This window comes from Mustela erminea, chromosome 2 (genome assembly GCF_009829155.1).
Source record: "Mustela erminea isolate mMusErm1 chromosome 2, mMusErm1.Pri, whole genome shotgun sequence".
Taxonomy (NCBI): Eukaryota; Metazoa; Chordata; class Mammalia; order Carnivora; family Mustelidae; genus Mustela; species Mustela erminea.
This window is the reverse complement of record NC_045615.1, coordinates 118390285-118408566: the sequence shown is the minus strand read 5'-3', so window position 1 is coordinate 118408566 and position 18282 is coordinate 118390285. Positions and strand designations below refer to the sequence as shown.

Here is an 18282-nt window from a genome sequence, read left to right as displayed (position 1 = left end):
TTGTCATTTACATTTTTTAGCTCTGCTGGTTATTAGTCAGAATATTTGCCATTCTACTAACACCACACCAATTTCTGAGTTTAAAGGGAGACAGTATACTTTTAGCAATGTAACTTCTAACATCGTCCACGAGACTGGCTAATCTCAAGCAAAATGTTTCAATTCAATGCCAAAGTCTTGGAGCTACATTTAAATTTGATGAGGTTTGGATTTTAGAGAAATAAATGACTTTTAAATGATCTAAGTCTACTCATGCTTCCCCATCATTTAAGAGTCAAAATTTGCCTAGATTACTGTTATTTGTGTATTCTACTGTTTCTCCACTAGCTAAGAATAATCACATTGAGAACATGAGACATGTCTGATTCAATTTTATTCCCCATGAGTTCTTTGGAAATAGACACTGCTGAATGACCTCTCACCAGTAAAGAAACCAGAGATGTTCACTAGTATTTGGCATCAAAAACTTGCTTTGGTCACTTCTAATTATTGAGAAAAGGTAAGAAATCTGGTAACAGATAGTGCAAACATTGTAACTTAAGGTATGTGTCTGGTGAATTCTACATTCATAAAACATCAGGGATTACCCCAACTGGTATTCTCTCCTCTATCCTGGCTTTGTAGCTTGTTGGTACAATATTTACCACATTTCTGAGATAAACTGGATATACAGCCCAACACCATGTCCCCCCCAACTTGACCCTGAATCAGGGCTACTCATAAATCCCCTTCATCTTAACTAAACTGTACTCTTGTTTTCATTTTACTAAGAAACGCAATTTTTAGTTTTAAAGTCATCCTAATGAACAAAAAGCCCTAAACACCAGAGTATGAAATAACAATTTAATTTTCAATAAATCTATATTCTTGTGGGAGAGTAAACTAATAAAAACTATGCTTGTATTTTTTAAAGAAGTAAGAATTTCTATGCTTCTGAAACTTGGTCCTGTGGTGGGATACAGCAGATACCAAAGAAAATGATTAGGGTATCTGTATTAGTTAAGGAAAGAAATCATAATGTAATTATTTAGTGCCCTCTATTGAACATGTTCAGATATACAACCAAAAAGGAAAACTCCACCAAAATTTAGAGACAGTGTAACAGAAAGTCATCAAGAATGCAGTCATAAAAACGGCTAACTGCCTTAAATCATTTTCACAATAAAGTGGGGTATAATTATAAATAAAGAATAGCAGTGATTACTGATAGGTGTTCTTAAATTAAAAAGCATGAACCTGAAATGTATTTTTACATTTGAATGCTGTATCTTTTATTTTTACTACACATATGACTAAAGCAAAAGTACAGCCATACCAGTCTTGGGAGTGCCATGCCAGTAACGGAGCACACAAGTTTCACTGTTTGTCCATAGTGGATGTAGCCATCGCGAACTGTGAATTCTTCTCCTTCTGATTCATCATCATCCACTATGGTGGAGCGAATAAAGAGATTAAATTATTACCTTGTAGAATTCATTAATCTACAAAACAACAAAAACTAATACAGCTGTATGTCTTTTTATCAAAGAATTTAAAAATTTCACACTAAAAATATCAAATACACATTTTTATACTCACAGAGATGAATGTAAAATGCTCCCCACTGCTGAGAACTGGCATGGAAATTACCTCCTTCTACATGCAAGTATCTGGTACTAACTGTCTGGGATCGCAGTCGATTAAACAGAGCCACCTTTGTTCCTGAGGCAATGCATACTGCAAAGAAAAAAGAGCTTCTATTTAGGTGACTGGTGGGAAGGGACCTGTACTTGGCAAGTTATGATTATTTTTCATTATAACTTAATAATTAAAAGATTGTACTAACAAATTGATACCCTAAGGAAAACAAAGTCAAGGTAACTGTCATTAATAATGTCATGCTAAAGATACAAGATATGTCCATAAATAATATTTTTTTATTTTTTATTTTATTTATTTATTTTTTAAATAGTATTTTATTTATTTATTTGACAGAGATCACAAGTAGGCAGAGAGGCAGAGAGAAAGGAGGAAGGAGGCTTCCCGTGGAGCAGAGAACCCGATGTGGGGCTTGATCCCAGGACCCTGGGATCATGACCCGAGCTGAAGGCAGAGGCTCAACCCATTGAGCCACCCAGGCGCCCCCATAAATAATTTTTAAATGAGAGCTACACAGTATGTTTCACACAATGCTGTTCAGCAAAGGGAAATTATTTTTTAAATAATAAATACCCAATAGTAGGAAATTGAGTAAATAAATTATAATGTCATTTACCTACTTGAATAATGTGTACCTTAATGCACCAATAAAGAAAGTATCTCCCTAGAAGACCAGAGAATGGAAAAGCAGACTATAAAATCCTCTGTATACTGCACTCCCATGACCTGAGCCAAAGACAGATGCTTAACCAATTGACCCACCCAGGTTCCCCAAGATTAAGAAATTTTATTTTTTTATAGTTTTTTATGACATATTTGTTTTTATGTGATCATGGTACTGTAATTATATTAAATAAACAAAAGGCCCTCTCAATCAGAGGTACATATTTGCAGATGATGTCTGGATTTGGACCAAACTAAAATGAGGCAGAGGAAAGCAGGGTAAAGATGGGTACAGTTGAAATAAGACTGGCCTGCAGTTAAGATCATTGCTGAAGTCAGATGATAAACACAAGAGGTTTCATATAATTATGCAACTGTCTAAGATGTTTGAAAATTTCTATAATATTAAGTAAATGATTATAGTAATAATGACTGAGAAAATGAAAACCAACCAATATATAAAAACCCATTAAACCCATAGTAAAACAAAATGAAACAGAACAAAAGCAATCAAACCAAAAAAAACTCCTAACATCTCACTGGGCACTTTCAAAGAATACTGTTGTTATTCTGTAAATTAGTAAACAAGCATTTATCCTGCCTTTCCTCTGCAGACTATATTTGAAACAAACTGCTAACAAATTAAGAGTAAAAGAATCAGAAAAAGCCCTTCATAAAATACTGGACTGAAGCAGCCATTATCAATGGTTAAGGTTGCTGGGGAACTCTGTAATAGATGGATTAGGCTAACAGCTTAATTTATTATAAACAATCTTAATAGGACAAAAAGTAGGATGATCAGACATCACAGGACTTCTGATTTGAAGGAAACGAACATACAGAGGACCAGCTAATTCTAAAGTCTTTAAATTTATCCATCAGTTTATTGAAAATATGAAAGAGGCACATGTAATCAGCCAGATTCAGAATATGTAAATTCCAAAGGAAAAATGACCCCATTTCTTCAACAAATGACATGGAAGAAAGGTTGGAGGGGGAGAGAATACACTCTACAGACTAAAATGTATCGATCTTATTTGGATCCAAGATTGAACAGGCCAAATGCTAAGAAAAAACCCCACAAAAATGCAACTGTAATAAATCTGCACATGGACTGGCTTTCGGATGGCATTAAAGAACTACTTCAACTTTTTTAGACATACTAATGTTTAAAAAGAAAGCTATCTGTTAAGAATCACTACTGCAGAAATGGTGGTTGAAACAACAGGATATCTGAGATTTCCATTAAAATATTCCAGCCATCAGTAAAAGGAAGAGGCCATGGAAATAATGAACGAGAACTGGCAAAACCTATTATTGAGGCCAGGTGCATGGTCACTTGATGTAAAAGGGAGAAAGCAGTAGCAATTTGAAAGTTTTCATCATAAAAAGTTAGAATTAAAAAAAGAAAATGGCATATAAGGGTTGAAATGCATAATTTAATCAGACAGCATTTGTATTTGGTAGTCTAAAAATATGCTCATAAGCAGGAGTCTCTGCCAGAGAACCATGTTAAAAGTTTTGTTTCAGTTTGCAGGATGGCCTTCCAAAGCCCATTTGAAAATAGTGTTTCTCAAAGAGGAGCTTTTGACAGTCTTGGTGGATCAATTCTCCATGGAATGAGAAAGAGAACATTTAGCATCACTGGCCCAACACACCCAGTGCCACCATCAATCACTCCCTGCAGTCACTGACAGCAAAAGGAAAAAACTCTCATTTTTCCCTATGTCTCTGTGGAGCAGTGAAGAACCCAGTCTGGTTGGGAACCATTTCCCTAGACCAGGTCTTGTTCACTTCAATTAAAAAAAGAAAAAGGAAAAAACAAAGAAACAAAAAGGAAGTCTATAAAGTAGCAAAAATACACGAGTGTGACAGTTTTTGATAAAGTGAGGGTCACAAAAACATTAGTAAAAATGAACTTGCTCTCAAAAAGTGATTTTTTTTTTAACTAAAAAAAAAAAAAAGCTGAATCTGTCTTATTACATTTATGATGGGAATTGGTGGCAAAAAAGAAAACTCAAGCATACATACAGTCAGCATTTTTCAATGACTGCTTCTTTTTGGAAGGTTTGGAAATGACTTTTATCCGCTTGCTGAGGAACACGCCGATGTCATCACTGTTGCCGTAGAACATCTTTACAGACAACATGAAGTGCTTTCTCTTGTCTGAGTCAGATATGTACAATGTTTTGGCTGTGCAATAGTTCTGTGAAAAAAAAGTAAAGTTTCAATACCACCAAAACCTTGTTCGTTACATACTTCATCTTAGTATGGCCAAGACTAAGTTTTCAGTGAATGAATTCAATGAATAACTGATAAAAGCAACTTTAACAATCACTGAGAGACGCAGTACAGTCTGTCGTCTTTATCAAATGGGCTAAGTAGGGGTGAATTCATAGCTTACCTAGTTCCAACTACGTAAGATACAAAATTGAGGAAATGAACATTTAACAATTTTCAAACATGATTAAGTGAAATCTCGGATCCAAAATATCAACACAGTCAAATGTCATGACCATATTTAATGCTACATATACCAGAACTTTACTGTAATGAATATTAAGTACAAATACCCAACAGTGCAAAACAAATATCCCTTCTTTTTGAATAATGACTAACTGTAGCATTCAATGAGCAGACAATTGAAAAGAAAAGAGTACTACCTTAAATGAGCTGAGGTGAAGAGAGACAGCAAGGGCAAAGAGCCTCTCTCCGAAGCTCAGAGTCAACACTGCTCACGCCATCTTTGCCTACCAGGGCCCACACCTACCATGTTCATATACCTTTAGGCTCCAAGCATATAGGATGTTCCTTCCACCTGGAATGCCTTCTGCTGACTCTCAACAAACAAGTCTTATTTTATATAAAGTAAGTAAGATTTCTGTAATAGCATTTTTCATTAAAACTAATATTAACAGGTAAATGTGGCTTATAGACATTATACCACCTCATTAGTAGATGCTTTAAATACTAGTTAATGCTCAGGCTTTCAGATATTTTTTTCATCTTGTGTAAATTTTTAGGGCTTGGAGAAAGAATATAGTGGTGTAAGTTGAAGAAAGATCTACCGAACCATGATGCTGGAAAAGGCAAGTGGGGTGTGTTTGTTTGGTATTACTTCCCTTAAAATGCTGGAAGCTGGAACTGGTTAAAGCAGGCAATGAAATTCAGTTAACAGTCATATACACTGGTAGCTACAATCCCTGGCTTCTCACTCCCTACCCAAGTAGTCACGTTATAGCACCATGTATCTAAATGCACAGCCTGGAGACGTGTAACTGAGACTTTCTAAAGAACAGGAAAATAGGTGAGACACAGCTAAGGCCTATTGGATCAGCCTACCACTTAAATACATACATTGGGGCTCAAGGGTCATAACTTAGAAATATTTCTTACGGCTCTATTTTCTTTTTAAAATGAAACCACCTTTATTGTAATGTTTTACTGCAAACCTAATTAAAAAATATTAAAAAATACCTAAGTGACAAGGCTTACTGGTAAAAATTATAAAGATACAAATGTCATAAAAATATTTGAAGGTGGTTGTTACTAAGGCTTCCTGGTGTGTGTTCTGCGTATTATCTGTAAAATGACTAAAACTGAACTGGAGTGTACAAATCTCCTAGCTCCTCACAATTTTACCCTCCAGTCCCATCCATACTGCCAACTGCAACATAGCAAACGCTAAGATATTCAGTGAAGACTTACTGAATGCGGAAAGAGCTTCCTACAAACTGTTTTAAGACACTCATGTGATCGTTGAGAACTATTTTTCAAATTTTAATATCAAGGGAAAACAAAATAATAGTTAAATGCTGAGTCAATAAGAACTATTTCTTAACACTAAAGGTATAGACTGAAACGATTACTTTCTAATTTCATAAAATATAATTAGTAAAACTAATACATAAATTCCATTCCCTAACAAATTAAAGAAAATCCCTAAAAGTTAGAATCAAGCTTATTGTGGCTGTTCTTGTCTATTGTAGTTTTGCTGCACAGAGAAGCTAAGTAAAACATTTATGATCTTTATAAACACAGATAAATACTTCTAAGAATTAATCTCTATCACTTTGCTTCCCGTTTAAGACTAAGATTAAGAGAGCGTAAAATTATTACTGAGCTATGTATTTTCACTGTTTGTTGAATATCAGGTCTCCCCCGTCAGTCACAGGACAGATTAGCCTCCTTAATTTTTTTATTGGCTTCCAATGAAAACCTGATTTACAGCCTGCTAAAACTGCCCCCAAGCTGTGGAAGCTTACTACGGGCTACCTTTAGATGTCCACAGCTCAAGGCTAGCCCACAGCTATTTGAGAAGTTTATCTCTGGTGGGTGGTGTTTCAGAAAATCACTACCGAAAGCCATAAAAGAAAAAAAGTCATCACCATGAGAACAAATAAGGAAACTACAAACGCTAGTACCATGGTGCCATTTAAGAGAAACAACATAGTTTTAATTTACCTTTCCTTCCAAGTTCAGCTGCTGCATTTCTTGGTCACTATTTCCTATTCCAATAAATGCACATGGCTGAGACTCTTGTTCAGAACAACCATCCCGTTCCATTTGTTCTTTTTTTTTCTTCCATCCACTGCCCATAAGATACACACAAGGAGGAGGGCAAAAAAACCTGAACCAATGGGAGAAACACACACATATACACACCACACAAATACAAAAACAAACAATGCTATTAGATTTAAGAAAGCATTTCTTTTCTTCGAACATATGAATACAAAATTATACTAAACTGCGTTAAATAATCTCCTAATGAAACATTCTGGCGAAGCCTTCTGTAATACAAATAGTCATGTACAGAGCGCAGAAATCAAGGCTTTCACAAAGACTACACTTGTTCAGTGCAGGTTTGTCTATACTCAAATTATGCACTCAATTACAACAGATACTTCTTTGAGCAGGGAGCATTCCTTTCATTTTAATGGAGCTCAGAATTCTGAACTATTGGAATTCAGTAAATCCAACAAAGTCTAAAGGGTTGCAGAAGATGATACAACACGAAAGAATCTGCAACTATTACTTAAGATCTACTTAAAATGACATATTATTAATTGATGGCATTATAGTTATGGCTATTACAATTAAATTTATTTGGTAATTAACCTGGAAAAAAGAACTGGAGCAGCATCCAAAGTAGAAACTTCCAAAATAATAATAAAAGTCAAAGAATTAAAAGGAAAATGGATGCTGAATTCCCATGTTTTATGTATTTTATACCCTGAACACCTGGTGCAAGTGAACGACTGAAAGAACAATGCACTGTACCCTTTCACCTCACATTACCAACGGATTTGTTCTGCTAGCTGCCGAAAACCTGCCTTCAAAAATTCTTCCCACCTAGAATAACTTCCTTATACAGTTGACCCTTGAACACTCTGGGGGTCAGGGGTGCCAACTCTGTATGCAGTTAAAAAATCCATGTCTAACTTCTGACTCTCCCAAAACTCTACAAATAGCCTATTGTTGACCAGGAAGCCTTACCATTAACATAAAGTCAACGCATATTTTGTATGCTATATGTATTATATACTGTATTCTTACAAAAAAGCTAGACCAAAGAAAGTATTACTAAGAAAAATCATAAGAAAAAAATACATTTGGGATGCCTGGGTGGCTCAGTTGGTTAAGCCGCTGCCTTTGGCTCAGGTCATGATCCCGGGGTCCTGGGATCAAGTCCCGCACTGGGCTCCTTGCTTACGGGGGAGCCTGCTTCTCTCGCTGCCTCTGCCTGCCTCTCTGCCTGCTTGTGTGTACTCCCTATCTCTCTGGCAAATAAATAAAATCTTAAAAAAAAAAAAAATTCTTAAGACTATACCATATTAATTGTATTAACTGAAAAAAATCTGCATAGAAGTAGAGCCTGAAGATTGAACCTATGCCATGCAGGAGACAACTGCTATCTCATTTCTAGTAATTAAGAAAAGTCTATTTCAGAGCCTAGGTCAAGCCCCTTATTTTACAGTTCAGACTACCAATCCAGTCCTTATGGAGAGCATAACTTGCTTTTGCTCAGTTATACACACTGGTTTATGTACACTTTAAAACATTTACACCATGTCTTATCCAGGGGCCTGAAAACTCAAATACTTACTCAAATAGTAGCTAAGTAAACTCAAATAGTAGCCAGGTTAAGAAATTTAGTGGGTGAACCAGGTGTACAATAAGTAAGTTGGAATATCATGTAATTACTCTCAAAGAAGTAGGTTCCCTCCTTTCTTCACACAGCCCTCATGATAATTCCCACCTACTGTATAGTTGTGAATAAAGGAAAAGTTTTCTTAATTCTTTTAAGCCCACTCTAAGAAAAAGAGGATCTTAAACACAATGATAATCAGCCACTGGTGTGTGACTTGGATGATAGATAATAAGGCACAACAGAGACTAGTAAGCCTTTGAGTACACACCCTCTCAATCACTTTGCCAAACTACCTGCATGTGGGCCTAGGGTCACATCTTCCAACTGTTCAACAGATGCTTGAAATCAAATTTTAGATGAGATTCCCAATTTTGAAGATTTAGTGACGAATTTATGCTTTTTAACACTTTGCAGGCCAACAGCACACAAGCTTAAGAAAAAATGTGTACACGTGCCTACTTGTGCATATGTGACACATGGACAACACCAGGCTAGATTTGGCCTCAGTCCTTCCTAAAGGTAGTTAGTATCTCCTTCTTGTTTCCTTTCTCCCCTTACACCCACTACAATACTGACTGAATTGAATCAAAATTAAATAATATCCACTTTTTGCTCAACTCTAAAGACTACTTTAGGAGCAATTTATATTAATTTATAAGAAGTGAGCTGGGCTTATGTAACATTCATTAATTCACAAAATTATTACATCCCTGGTCTGTATTTCTACTGTATCAGGCACTGGGAATATAGTAAGGGGGAAAAAAAATTCCTGTCGTGATGGAATTCACACTCTAATAGGAGTGACAATTAAAAAAAACCTAAAGGTATAAAATAGCTTATATATTCTGTTAGCTGGTGATAAACACTGAGGGGAAAAATTAAGCAGATAAGGGGTACTTAAAATGTAGAAGACCTGGGTGGCCATGGAAAGCTTTCCTTAAAAAGGTGACCCTGAGTCACCATCTAAAACCATGGGTAGCTGGGTGGGAGGGAGCATTTCAGCTGAGACAAGAGAAAGTGGAAAAGCTCTAAAGTAGGAAGGACTAAAATGGACCATGTCTAAACAAACACAGAGCAGTGTGGCTGTAGCTGAGAAGAGAAGATGAAGCCTGGATAATGGGGAAGTAGACCAAGTAGGGCCTGGAGGTCAAGCTGAGTAAGGAGGGAAGCCTTTCAAGTCTTCCCATATTTATCTAAGCCAGTAAAAAGGAAGCAGAGCCGCTTTCATGCCTGCATACTCTCACTGTGGCCATGGACACAGAGGTCACAGCCGAGGTAGTGGGCTCAGCTCCAGGTCACTCCAAGTTTGGAGGGATGCCTGGATTAGCCGGAGTTGGCTCAATTCAAGTCTACACCAGGGATCTTTCTGACCTCTAATGCTGGGAGCCACCCAATGCTTACTATGGCACAGACTCAAATACCTAGCTGGCACACTACGGGGAGGTTGAGAAGGCATCAATTTAGGAAACTTGTCTCCTATTAGTGTCTTCTATTGAACACTGATATTAAGACTCCTTAGTGAACTGACCAGCTATAAAATTCAAAGAGCGGTGCTTTAGTAAAGTGTACCAGACGTGGAATTCAAATCTCAAGTTATCATAAAACATAACTTTTAGGGGCACCTGGGTGGCTCAGTGGGTTAAGCCTCTGCCTTCGGCTCAGGTCATGATCTCAGGATCCTGGGATCAAGCCCAGCATCGGGCTCTCTGCTCAGCGGGAAACCTGCTTCTTCCTCTCTCTCTCTGCCTGCCTCTCTGCCTGCTTGTGATCTCTGTCAAATAAATAAACAAAATCTTCAAAAATTTTTTTTAAAAAGGATACTTTTATTTCCTATCTAAAAAATATAAAGAGGGCTAAAACTGTACAAGATTGGGTAGTGCTGGTTTTCTCAAGAGTACTGTGATAAAATGGCATAAACAAGGTATAAAATTAGGATGACAAGCTATTTAACACTTAAAACTCAGACCAAGGTTCTATATTGAAAGTGCTTTCCAATCATGTAATAAATAAGAAAAAAAGGAGACTCTTCACAAATGCCTCTAAACTAGCCTTTTTTTTAAATCAACTCTATAATTCAAAGAAGTCATGATATAAGAAAACAAATCTAATACGATCTAAACAGAGACTATTTCTATAAAATGTGTGGATGAAATTATATTTTAAACAGCCCAATATTGCCACCCCTTAGGAAATAGCTAATTAGTCAGGTTTGTATTTCTAGACCTCGGTAGTAATATCAAATAGAAGATAAGCATAAACACAACAAAAGAACACAGACAAAAGAAAGGAAATTAAAGGGAGTGAAGATTTTTTAAAAGGCCACCTAATTAACAGAAGAAAAATTAAAATACACCTTATAGTGCCGTGTGCAATCAATGATTTTTTTTTTTAATAATTTTTTGATTCTTTTGGCGGGGGGACAGAGGGAGAAAGAGAATCTTTTTTTTTTTTTTTTTTAAGATTTATTTATTTGACAGAGAGAGTTCACAAGTAGGCAGAGAGGGAGGCAGAGAGAGAGGGAGAAAGCAGGCTCCCTGCTGAGCAAAGAGACCAATGTGGGGCTTGATCCCAGGACCCTGAGATCATGACCTGAGCTGAAGGCAGAGGCTTTAACCCACTGAGCCACCCAGGGGCCCCTGCAATCAATGATTTTTTGAATTTGGGCAACTGGTCAATACATACCAGACACACAGTGAAAAGTGTGACTAGCGAGTGGCCAGCTCGCAGAGTTTAGCAGCTGCTATAAAAGATTACGCTATGTAACAATGTGCCTTGATTTTCTAGTATTTCCTTATGGCTCTTAACTAGCAACTATGACAAACAATGCTATCTTTCTGCCACTTGGTGGCAATATGCACACATTTACAATGTTACTCATTTCCTAGTTTAAACAATCAGTCTTTATTTTCAAAGAATGATTCAAGAACTTTTTCCTCAAACCCTGAGATGAGGTCTGGAAAATACCTTACAGACTCAAAGAAGCCTTTTTAGTCAGCCCACTATACAAAATAGGTTAGGTTAGACAAAATCCAAACATCATTTACGTTATCTGACCTTTGCAGAATCATTATCCTTTGATAGTTATTCAATCCAAAAGCACCAAAATAGAAACTTTTTTGCACACCAAAGTTACCTCAATTAACACACATTCTCAGTATGACTTGAGGAGCATCACCTCATTGTCTACATGGTCTTACTGTCGCCTCAACAGTATCTCTACCACCTTCATTACTGCTTAAAGACTTCCGCTGACACAAAGTTGAAGGAACACTAATACGTCAACTGTAGTTTCCCCACCTTTAATGAAAATTTTCCTCTAGACAAAACCATCTTTTTAAAAGTCTATTTTTTTTAACCTAGAATAACCTTCTTTAATGAAGAAGTAAAACTAATCACTAACATCAGTGGGATAAAAAAAATAAATACTCGTTATTCGGCACCAAAGTTAATATCAAGGACAATTTAAAATTTGAGGATAAATTTTTCTGACCTAGTATTTCTAGCATCATTCTCTGGAGTTATTTTATATGCCAAGAAGACTGGTTATGTCCCCAGGTTACCTTGTGCTTAATGCCTTAGTAGCTTTTCAGAAAGGCCTGAATCTGGATCAACAAGAAAGGCGGCAGCTTTTACTCTTTCCACCATGTATGCCACCAGTGAGTAAAGGGCCAGACTTCATCTGGGAGGTGGAACCTCATGAGCAGTCCCTTACTGCTAATTCTTTTTAAAAATCAAGTAATTCTAATAGGTTTCCATCTTTGTATGTAAAATGAATCCATGTCTACTCTGAAATTTTAATAATTTAATAAAAAATTCATTTAATAATTTAATAATACAAACGTATAAAAAATAAAGGAAAATCGTTATACTCTGGCCTTTTCATTATTATGTCTTCAGTCTTTGGAAGCTCGAAGCTTAGATTCTTCAAGCTCTCCTTTAGCTCCTGTTTTAAACAGGCCAGACCACACCCAAATAAAGAGGAACTGAAAAGGAAGGCAATCACAATGAAGGGCAACCTTTAAATCACCTACTTGAGGAGCCACTACAGCTTTGTACTCACTTCTTTTCTTTTCTTTTTTAAAGATTTTATTTATTTGACACAGAGAGAGAGAGAGTACAAGTAGGCTGACTGGCAGGCAGATGGAGTGGGAGAGGGAGAAGCAGACTCTCCACTGAGCAGGGACCCTGATGTGGGGCTAAATCCTAAGACCCCTAGGATCATGACCTGAGCCGAAGGCATTAGTTTAACCAACTGAGCCACCCAGGTGTCCCTCATTTATTTTCAATAGTAAATAACAAGCAGGAACCTTATTTGGACTTAGGCATAACTGTTTAAGTAGTTGTTCTTCTGTGCTTTCCCCACAGGGCCTCAGTTATCCAGTATTAAATGACAAAACAACTTCCCAAATTCCCAGGAAAGACCCTTTTGCACAGTACCTGGCACCTAATTTGCTAACCAAAATAAAGAAAAAAATGAATTAATGAATGAATCCAGTTGTACCAAAATGCACCTTCAAAATCCCAGAGCAAGAATACCATCGCTGCAGCAAACACACATCTACTCCCATTTCCATCAGATGCAGCCCAGGCTCACTCAGCTGATGGTAAAGGAATGACCTAAGGCAAAGTTCACAAACTTTGTGGATTTTTTTTTTAAAGATTTTTTTATTTATTTGAGAGAGAGATCACAAGTAGGTAGAGAAGCAGGCAGATAGAGAGGGGAAGCAGGCTCCCCGCTGAGCAGAGAACCTGATGTGGGGCTCAATCCCAGGACCCTGAAACCATGACCCGAGCCAAAGACAGAGGCTTAACCCACTGAGCCACCCAGGTGCCCCAAACTTTGTGTTCTCAAGGCATCTTTATCTCCTCCATCTTCAAGCCTTACTCTCTGTAACCAACACTCAGATACAAAATGAAAAGCTATGAAAATTTGGGCAATAAAAAGAATATGAAATTTGGAGTTATAGTCCCAGCAGTTCTAATCCTGGCTCCAACGACTCCTAAACTAAGAGGAACCTGAGAATATTTAAAGTTTCTGATCCTTAGTTTCCTCAGTAACAGAATGAGGATTGTAACATGCTGACTTTACAAGATTATTTTGAGGATTAAAATTTTAAAATATCTGTAAGGCTATTTCCAGTCGGTTCAAGTCAGGAACTGAATAAAAGGCAAGTGTTTCTTCTTCTGGTTTATTATGAGGTGCAAGGCTGGCCTATTGGACTCATCAAATACTGAGGGTGTTTACTTGTTCTGTTTCTCCAACAATCTGCTCTACACATGTACACACATTCAATTTCACTATTAAAACAATAAAAAAAGAATATCTAGGCGGCGGAGACTGCACGATGGCCCTGGACCCCTGGTTCTCCACATATGATTCTACCTGCCAAATTGCGCAAGAGATTGCCGAGAAAATCCAACAGCAAAATCAGTATGAAAGAACTGGTGAAAATACAATCAGGCTTCCCGTGACCATCAGAACTTTGTTGCAGAATCTGAAGGACAAGATTGCCCTTTTAAAGGACCTGCTGCTAAGAGCTGTGTCAACACATCAGATAACACAGCTTGAAGGAGACCGAAGACAGAACCTGCTGGATGAACTTCTAACTCCAGAGAGACTACTTGTGGCATCCTTTAAGAACAAGGGTGCAGAACCAGATCTCATCAGGTCCAGCCTGATGACTGGAGGGGCTAAGCAAGGAGTCCCCAACCCTTGGCTCTTTGAGGAGCCAGAGGAGACCAGAGGTTTGGGTTTTGATGAACTCCGGCAACAGCAGCAGAAAATTATCCAAGAATAGGATGCAGGCCTGGATGCCCTATCCTCTATCATCAGTCGGCAGAAAAAGATGCAGAAGGAAATTGGGAATGAACTGGATGAACAAAACTAAATAATTGATGACCTTGCCAACCTGGTGGAGAACACAGACGGGAAGCTCCGCATGGAGACCAGGCACGTGACTATGGTGGACAGAAAATCAGCATCTTGCGGGATGATCATGGTGATTTTTGCTACTGCTGGTGGCGATTGTGGTCGTGGCCGTCTGGTCCATCAACTAGTGACAGTAAGGGGCGCACCAGCTATGATGCCTGCCAGCGCCGCAGAGAAGCCCAGCACCCAGGTGGTACCTGAACCCGCTCTCAATAAATGCCCCCAAAGCTCTCAAAAAAAAAAGAATATCCAGTATTGGCATATCGACTTCATAAAAAAAAAAGGAGCCACTATCTTGACTTGACTCTGTCCCAAACTGTAGATACCAACTTCTTCCCATATTTAATTCTAAATCAGATGGCTAGGTTTTATTAGTAAATGAAGATAAAATAATCAGAAGTTTAGTAAGCTTCAACAGGAAAGAACAAACACTTTGGCAGAATGAGTCCTAAATCTTGCTTGCATTTGCTCATCCTATTTGAGGATAAAGTTATTAATTAAACAGCTTCACCATGCATCTCAGCTTGATTGAGAGGACTTTAAGAGAAACCTCTAAACTTTCTTCTAGCATAGAAATTAATCACAGTTATATTTCGCTCCTCTTATGCATTATGTTAAGTTTTCCTTTATCTCACAAACTCTAAAATACCAGTCATCCCTTTCAACCAACACTCAAGCCTGAATTTTCATTCCTTCTCACACTTCAGTTTGGGGCCTTTCTGCACAATCCAAAAAGTCTTTCATCTTCCCCTACAAGCAGCCTTCGTCCATGAAATAGTTAATGCAGTCTCAAAGAAGTCTCAAAGACAAGAAAATTCCAGCAACCAAATGAAAAAACAAATAGCTAAAGTCCATAATTATATACCCCAAATGCTGAAATTTGTAAGATACTGCAGCAAATACTAAATATGAAGATCACTTTGTTGTACTTTAATTCTGCGAATCCAACTTCCTGGTTAGTTCTGTAGTGTTTGAGGACAGAATGAGTACCAACTCAGTGTTGCCATTTTTCTTAACCTGAATAAGCACAGGGTCAAGGTGGAGAGCTTTATAATCACTCCATGGTTCAATTCAGGTATTTATTTTAGCCTTCTCCTTTTCAAAAGTACTTTGGGGGTGGGATCACATGTTTATAAAACTACATTTTCCACCAAAAGGAGAGCTGTTTTTTGAATGAGCTAATGCACCACAGAAATACTTAAGGGAATATCATGTAGGCCGCCCCCTATCCTGGCAAACTATGGATTATTTCCTTTCATGACATCAGAGATCTAGCAAGATGATCTTTACGAAATATGCCACAGTTCACTTTGTTTCACCCCTTCAATAGAGACAAAGCCCTTATTTTTCACTTTGTACTTGGAAACCAACCCAATAAAAGAAACCACCCTTTAACTTGTATATTAATACATCACTTGCAAAATCATGTAATAGCTACAATTAACTACCCATCAAAAAAACAATAATCTTACCTTTTTTCATTTCCATATGACTTCTGTGCAACTTTTGCATGAAGAATAAGTACTGTTTGATCCCCTCGCTCTTTTAAGTAATTTCGCATAGCTTCCCTAAAATAAAATGTAACTATTACTATTACAGGGGTAAGATTTAGAATATTACTATGCTCTGTGATGAAAAGAATGATTAAATATATTCTTAAATAAGCAAATATAAAAATGAAAACAAAAAAGCAGAACAAATCCAATAACAAAATTTAAAGAACATTATACAATGGGACGATAAATACTGTTCATCTTCGACTCCATATTTTATCCTTTAAAAGAAGAAACTGTCAAAAAGAAGAAGAAGAAGAAGAAGAAGAAGAAGAAGAAGAAGAAGAAGAAGGAGGAGGAGGAGGAGGAGGAGGAGGAGGAGGAGGAGGAGGAGGAGGAGGAGGAGGAGAAGAAGAAGAAGAAGAAGGAGGAGGAGAAGAAGAAGAAGAAACTGTCCCTCATTCCTGGAATTTATGATATTAACTGAATTAAATCACAATTACAACTTCTATAGAATAACTAGAATCATTATATACATTGCTTACTTTACTTTCAACTGTCTGTAAAATGGCATGCAACACTTTTATATTTAATAATCTAATTCCCACCACCACCAGTGCCATCTCCCCACCTACTAGGATCAGTACTTTGCAATGAATACAAGGCCATAACAAATCATTAGGTCACCCAAACTTATTATATGTGCTATTATTACATGTTCTTAAAATTAACAGCCTTATATGAAGACTGTGAAAAGGCTATCACGTGTACACAAACACACAATTACCCTGGAGGATGCTACCAAAGACATAACAAAATTTAATAAAAAGTTAATTCAAATTAGTGAAAAACTAAATTAATTTTGGGAAAAGATAATGTTAATTCTTTGAAATACAAACTACTTCAACTGCTTATCATGCATAAGCGGCATAAAAACTCCACTGTCTGAAATATATTTATTTTCTCAATTATTTTGCTAAGCAATACAAGAGTATACAAGGTCTACACAGATCAAACAATTCTGAATCTGCAGAGTCCTAATTCTTAGATGTTTTACGCATTATGAAATTAAAGCAAAAACAATCAACAAGCACTTTTAATGCATTAAATGCTGTTTTATTTATACTGTAAATATAAGACAAATGTATTAAGAGGACAGCTTTGCAGTAACTACATTACTAAATGTAGGGAGTTCCAGACTTGTAGCATGTAGAAAGTGGCTTGGGACAAATCATTTCACCTTACCCAGTCAAATAATAATGCAGACCTAACACAGAGTGGTTGCGGGGATTAAATGAGATAATCTAGATGGCAGCATGTGCAGTTACTTACTGAAAACCTGCTGGCTGTAGGGCAGGGCAGGTAACACTGAGATCCAATAGCTTGAGAATTAATCCCTACTGCTGACAAGGAGCTTAAAAGTCCAGTGAAGACAAGAGCTTGGAAAACAAATTGTAATAAAATACATGACTCAGTCGTAGGAACAAAAAGTACCACTAAGGGAATATTTGTGTCAAGGAGGGGAAGGGTGACAAAGAACTACAGTTAACTCCTGAATGATGTGAAAGGTGGGAGAGCCAGCACCCTGCACAGTCAGAAATATGCATGTAATTTTTGACTTCCCCCAAACTTAACTACTAAGAGCCTACTGTGGACTAGAAGCCTTCCCAATACCATAGTCGATTAGCACATATTTTGTATATGTATTATATACTGGATTCTTATAATACAGTAAACTAGAGAAAAGAAAATGTTATTAAAATCATAAAGAAAATCCTGTACTGTACTCCATTTATTGGAAAAAAAAATCCACATATTAAGTGGAACCATGCAGTTCAAACCCATGTTGTTGTGCAAGGGTTAACTATACATTCTAGGAAAAATTTCTTAGAAGAGTTAAATTCAAAAGGAAGAGGAACAGACACAGGAAGTGGGAAGAGGAAAGAAGAAGGGATTCCAGTATCTGGGAGTGGTACATATAAAGACACCAGAGACGCTGCACATTCCGGTACATGGAGATTTAGGCCGAGGAATAAGGTAGATGCAACAACAAAACAGCAGCCAATATTTCTTGAGTATTTACTACATGCCAGAACTAAGCATCTGATGTGCACTGCTTCATTTAATCCTCATAAACCAGAAAGGTAAGAAGATTCTTAAAACTACTGTGAATGTCTTGCCCAGTGTGTTGCATGCAGTTCATGGCAGTTGGGAACTGAAACAATTCTTTAAAATTCAAAAGTGAGCCATGCCAGTGAGGAAAGGGGACACAGTGGGTAGAGTCCAAGTGTGAAAGGCTTATCAAACCCCTTGAAAATGTGACATTTGTAAACTTACATACTAATTCCAAAAGTTTAAGTGAATTCAAATATCACTCTGTGATAGATGATAATAAAAGTGGTGGC

The 18282-nt window shown here is 37.2% G+C and overlaps 1 protein-coding gene and 1 pseudogene across 4 annotated transcripts in view; one reads left to right on the top strand and one right to left on the bottom strand.

Annotated features, from left to right (window-relative positions):
* Positions 1-18282, bottom strand: part of RBPJ (recombination signal binding protein for immunoglobulin kappa J region) — a 215192-nt gene that overhangs the window by 6706 nt on the left and 190204 nt on the right. For all 4 annotated transcript variants that reach the window (XM_032334027.1, XM_032334030.1, XM_032334029.1 and 1 more), the window contains 5 exons: positions 15857-15952; positions 6766-6931; positions 4333-4507; positions 1579-1716; positions 1316-1428 (listed from right to left, as the gene is read on the bottom strand). In XM_032334027.1, coding sequence (XP_032189918.1) covers positions 1316-1428; positions 1579-1716; positions 4333-4507; positions 6766-6931; positions 15857-15952 — 688 coding nt within the window. The remainder of the gene's footprint in view (positions 1-1315; positions 1429-1578; positions 1717-4332; positions 4508-6765; positions 6932-15856; positions 15953-18282) is intronic.
* LOC116584955 lies at positions 13789-14627 on the top strand (annotated as a pseudogene).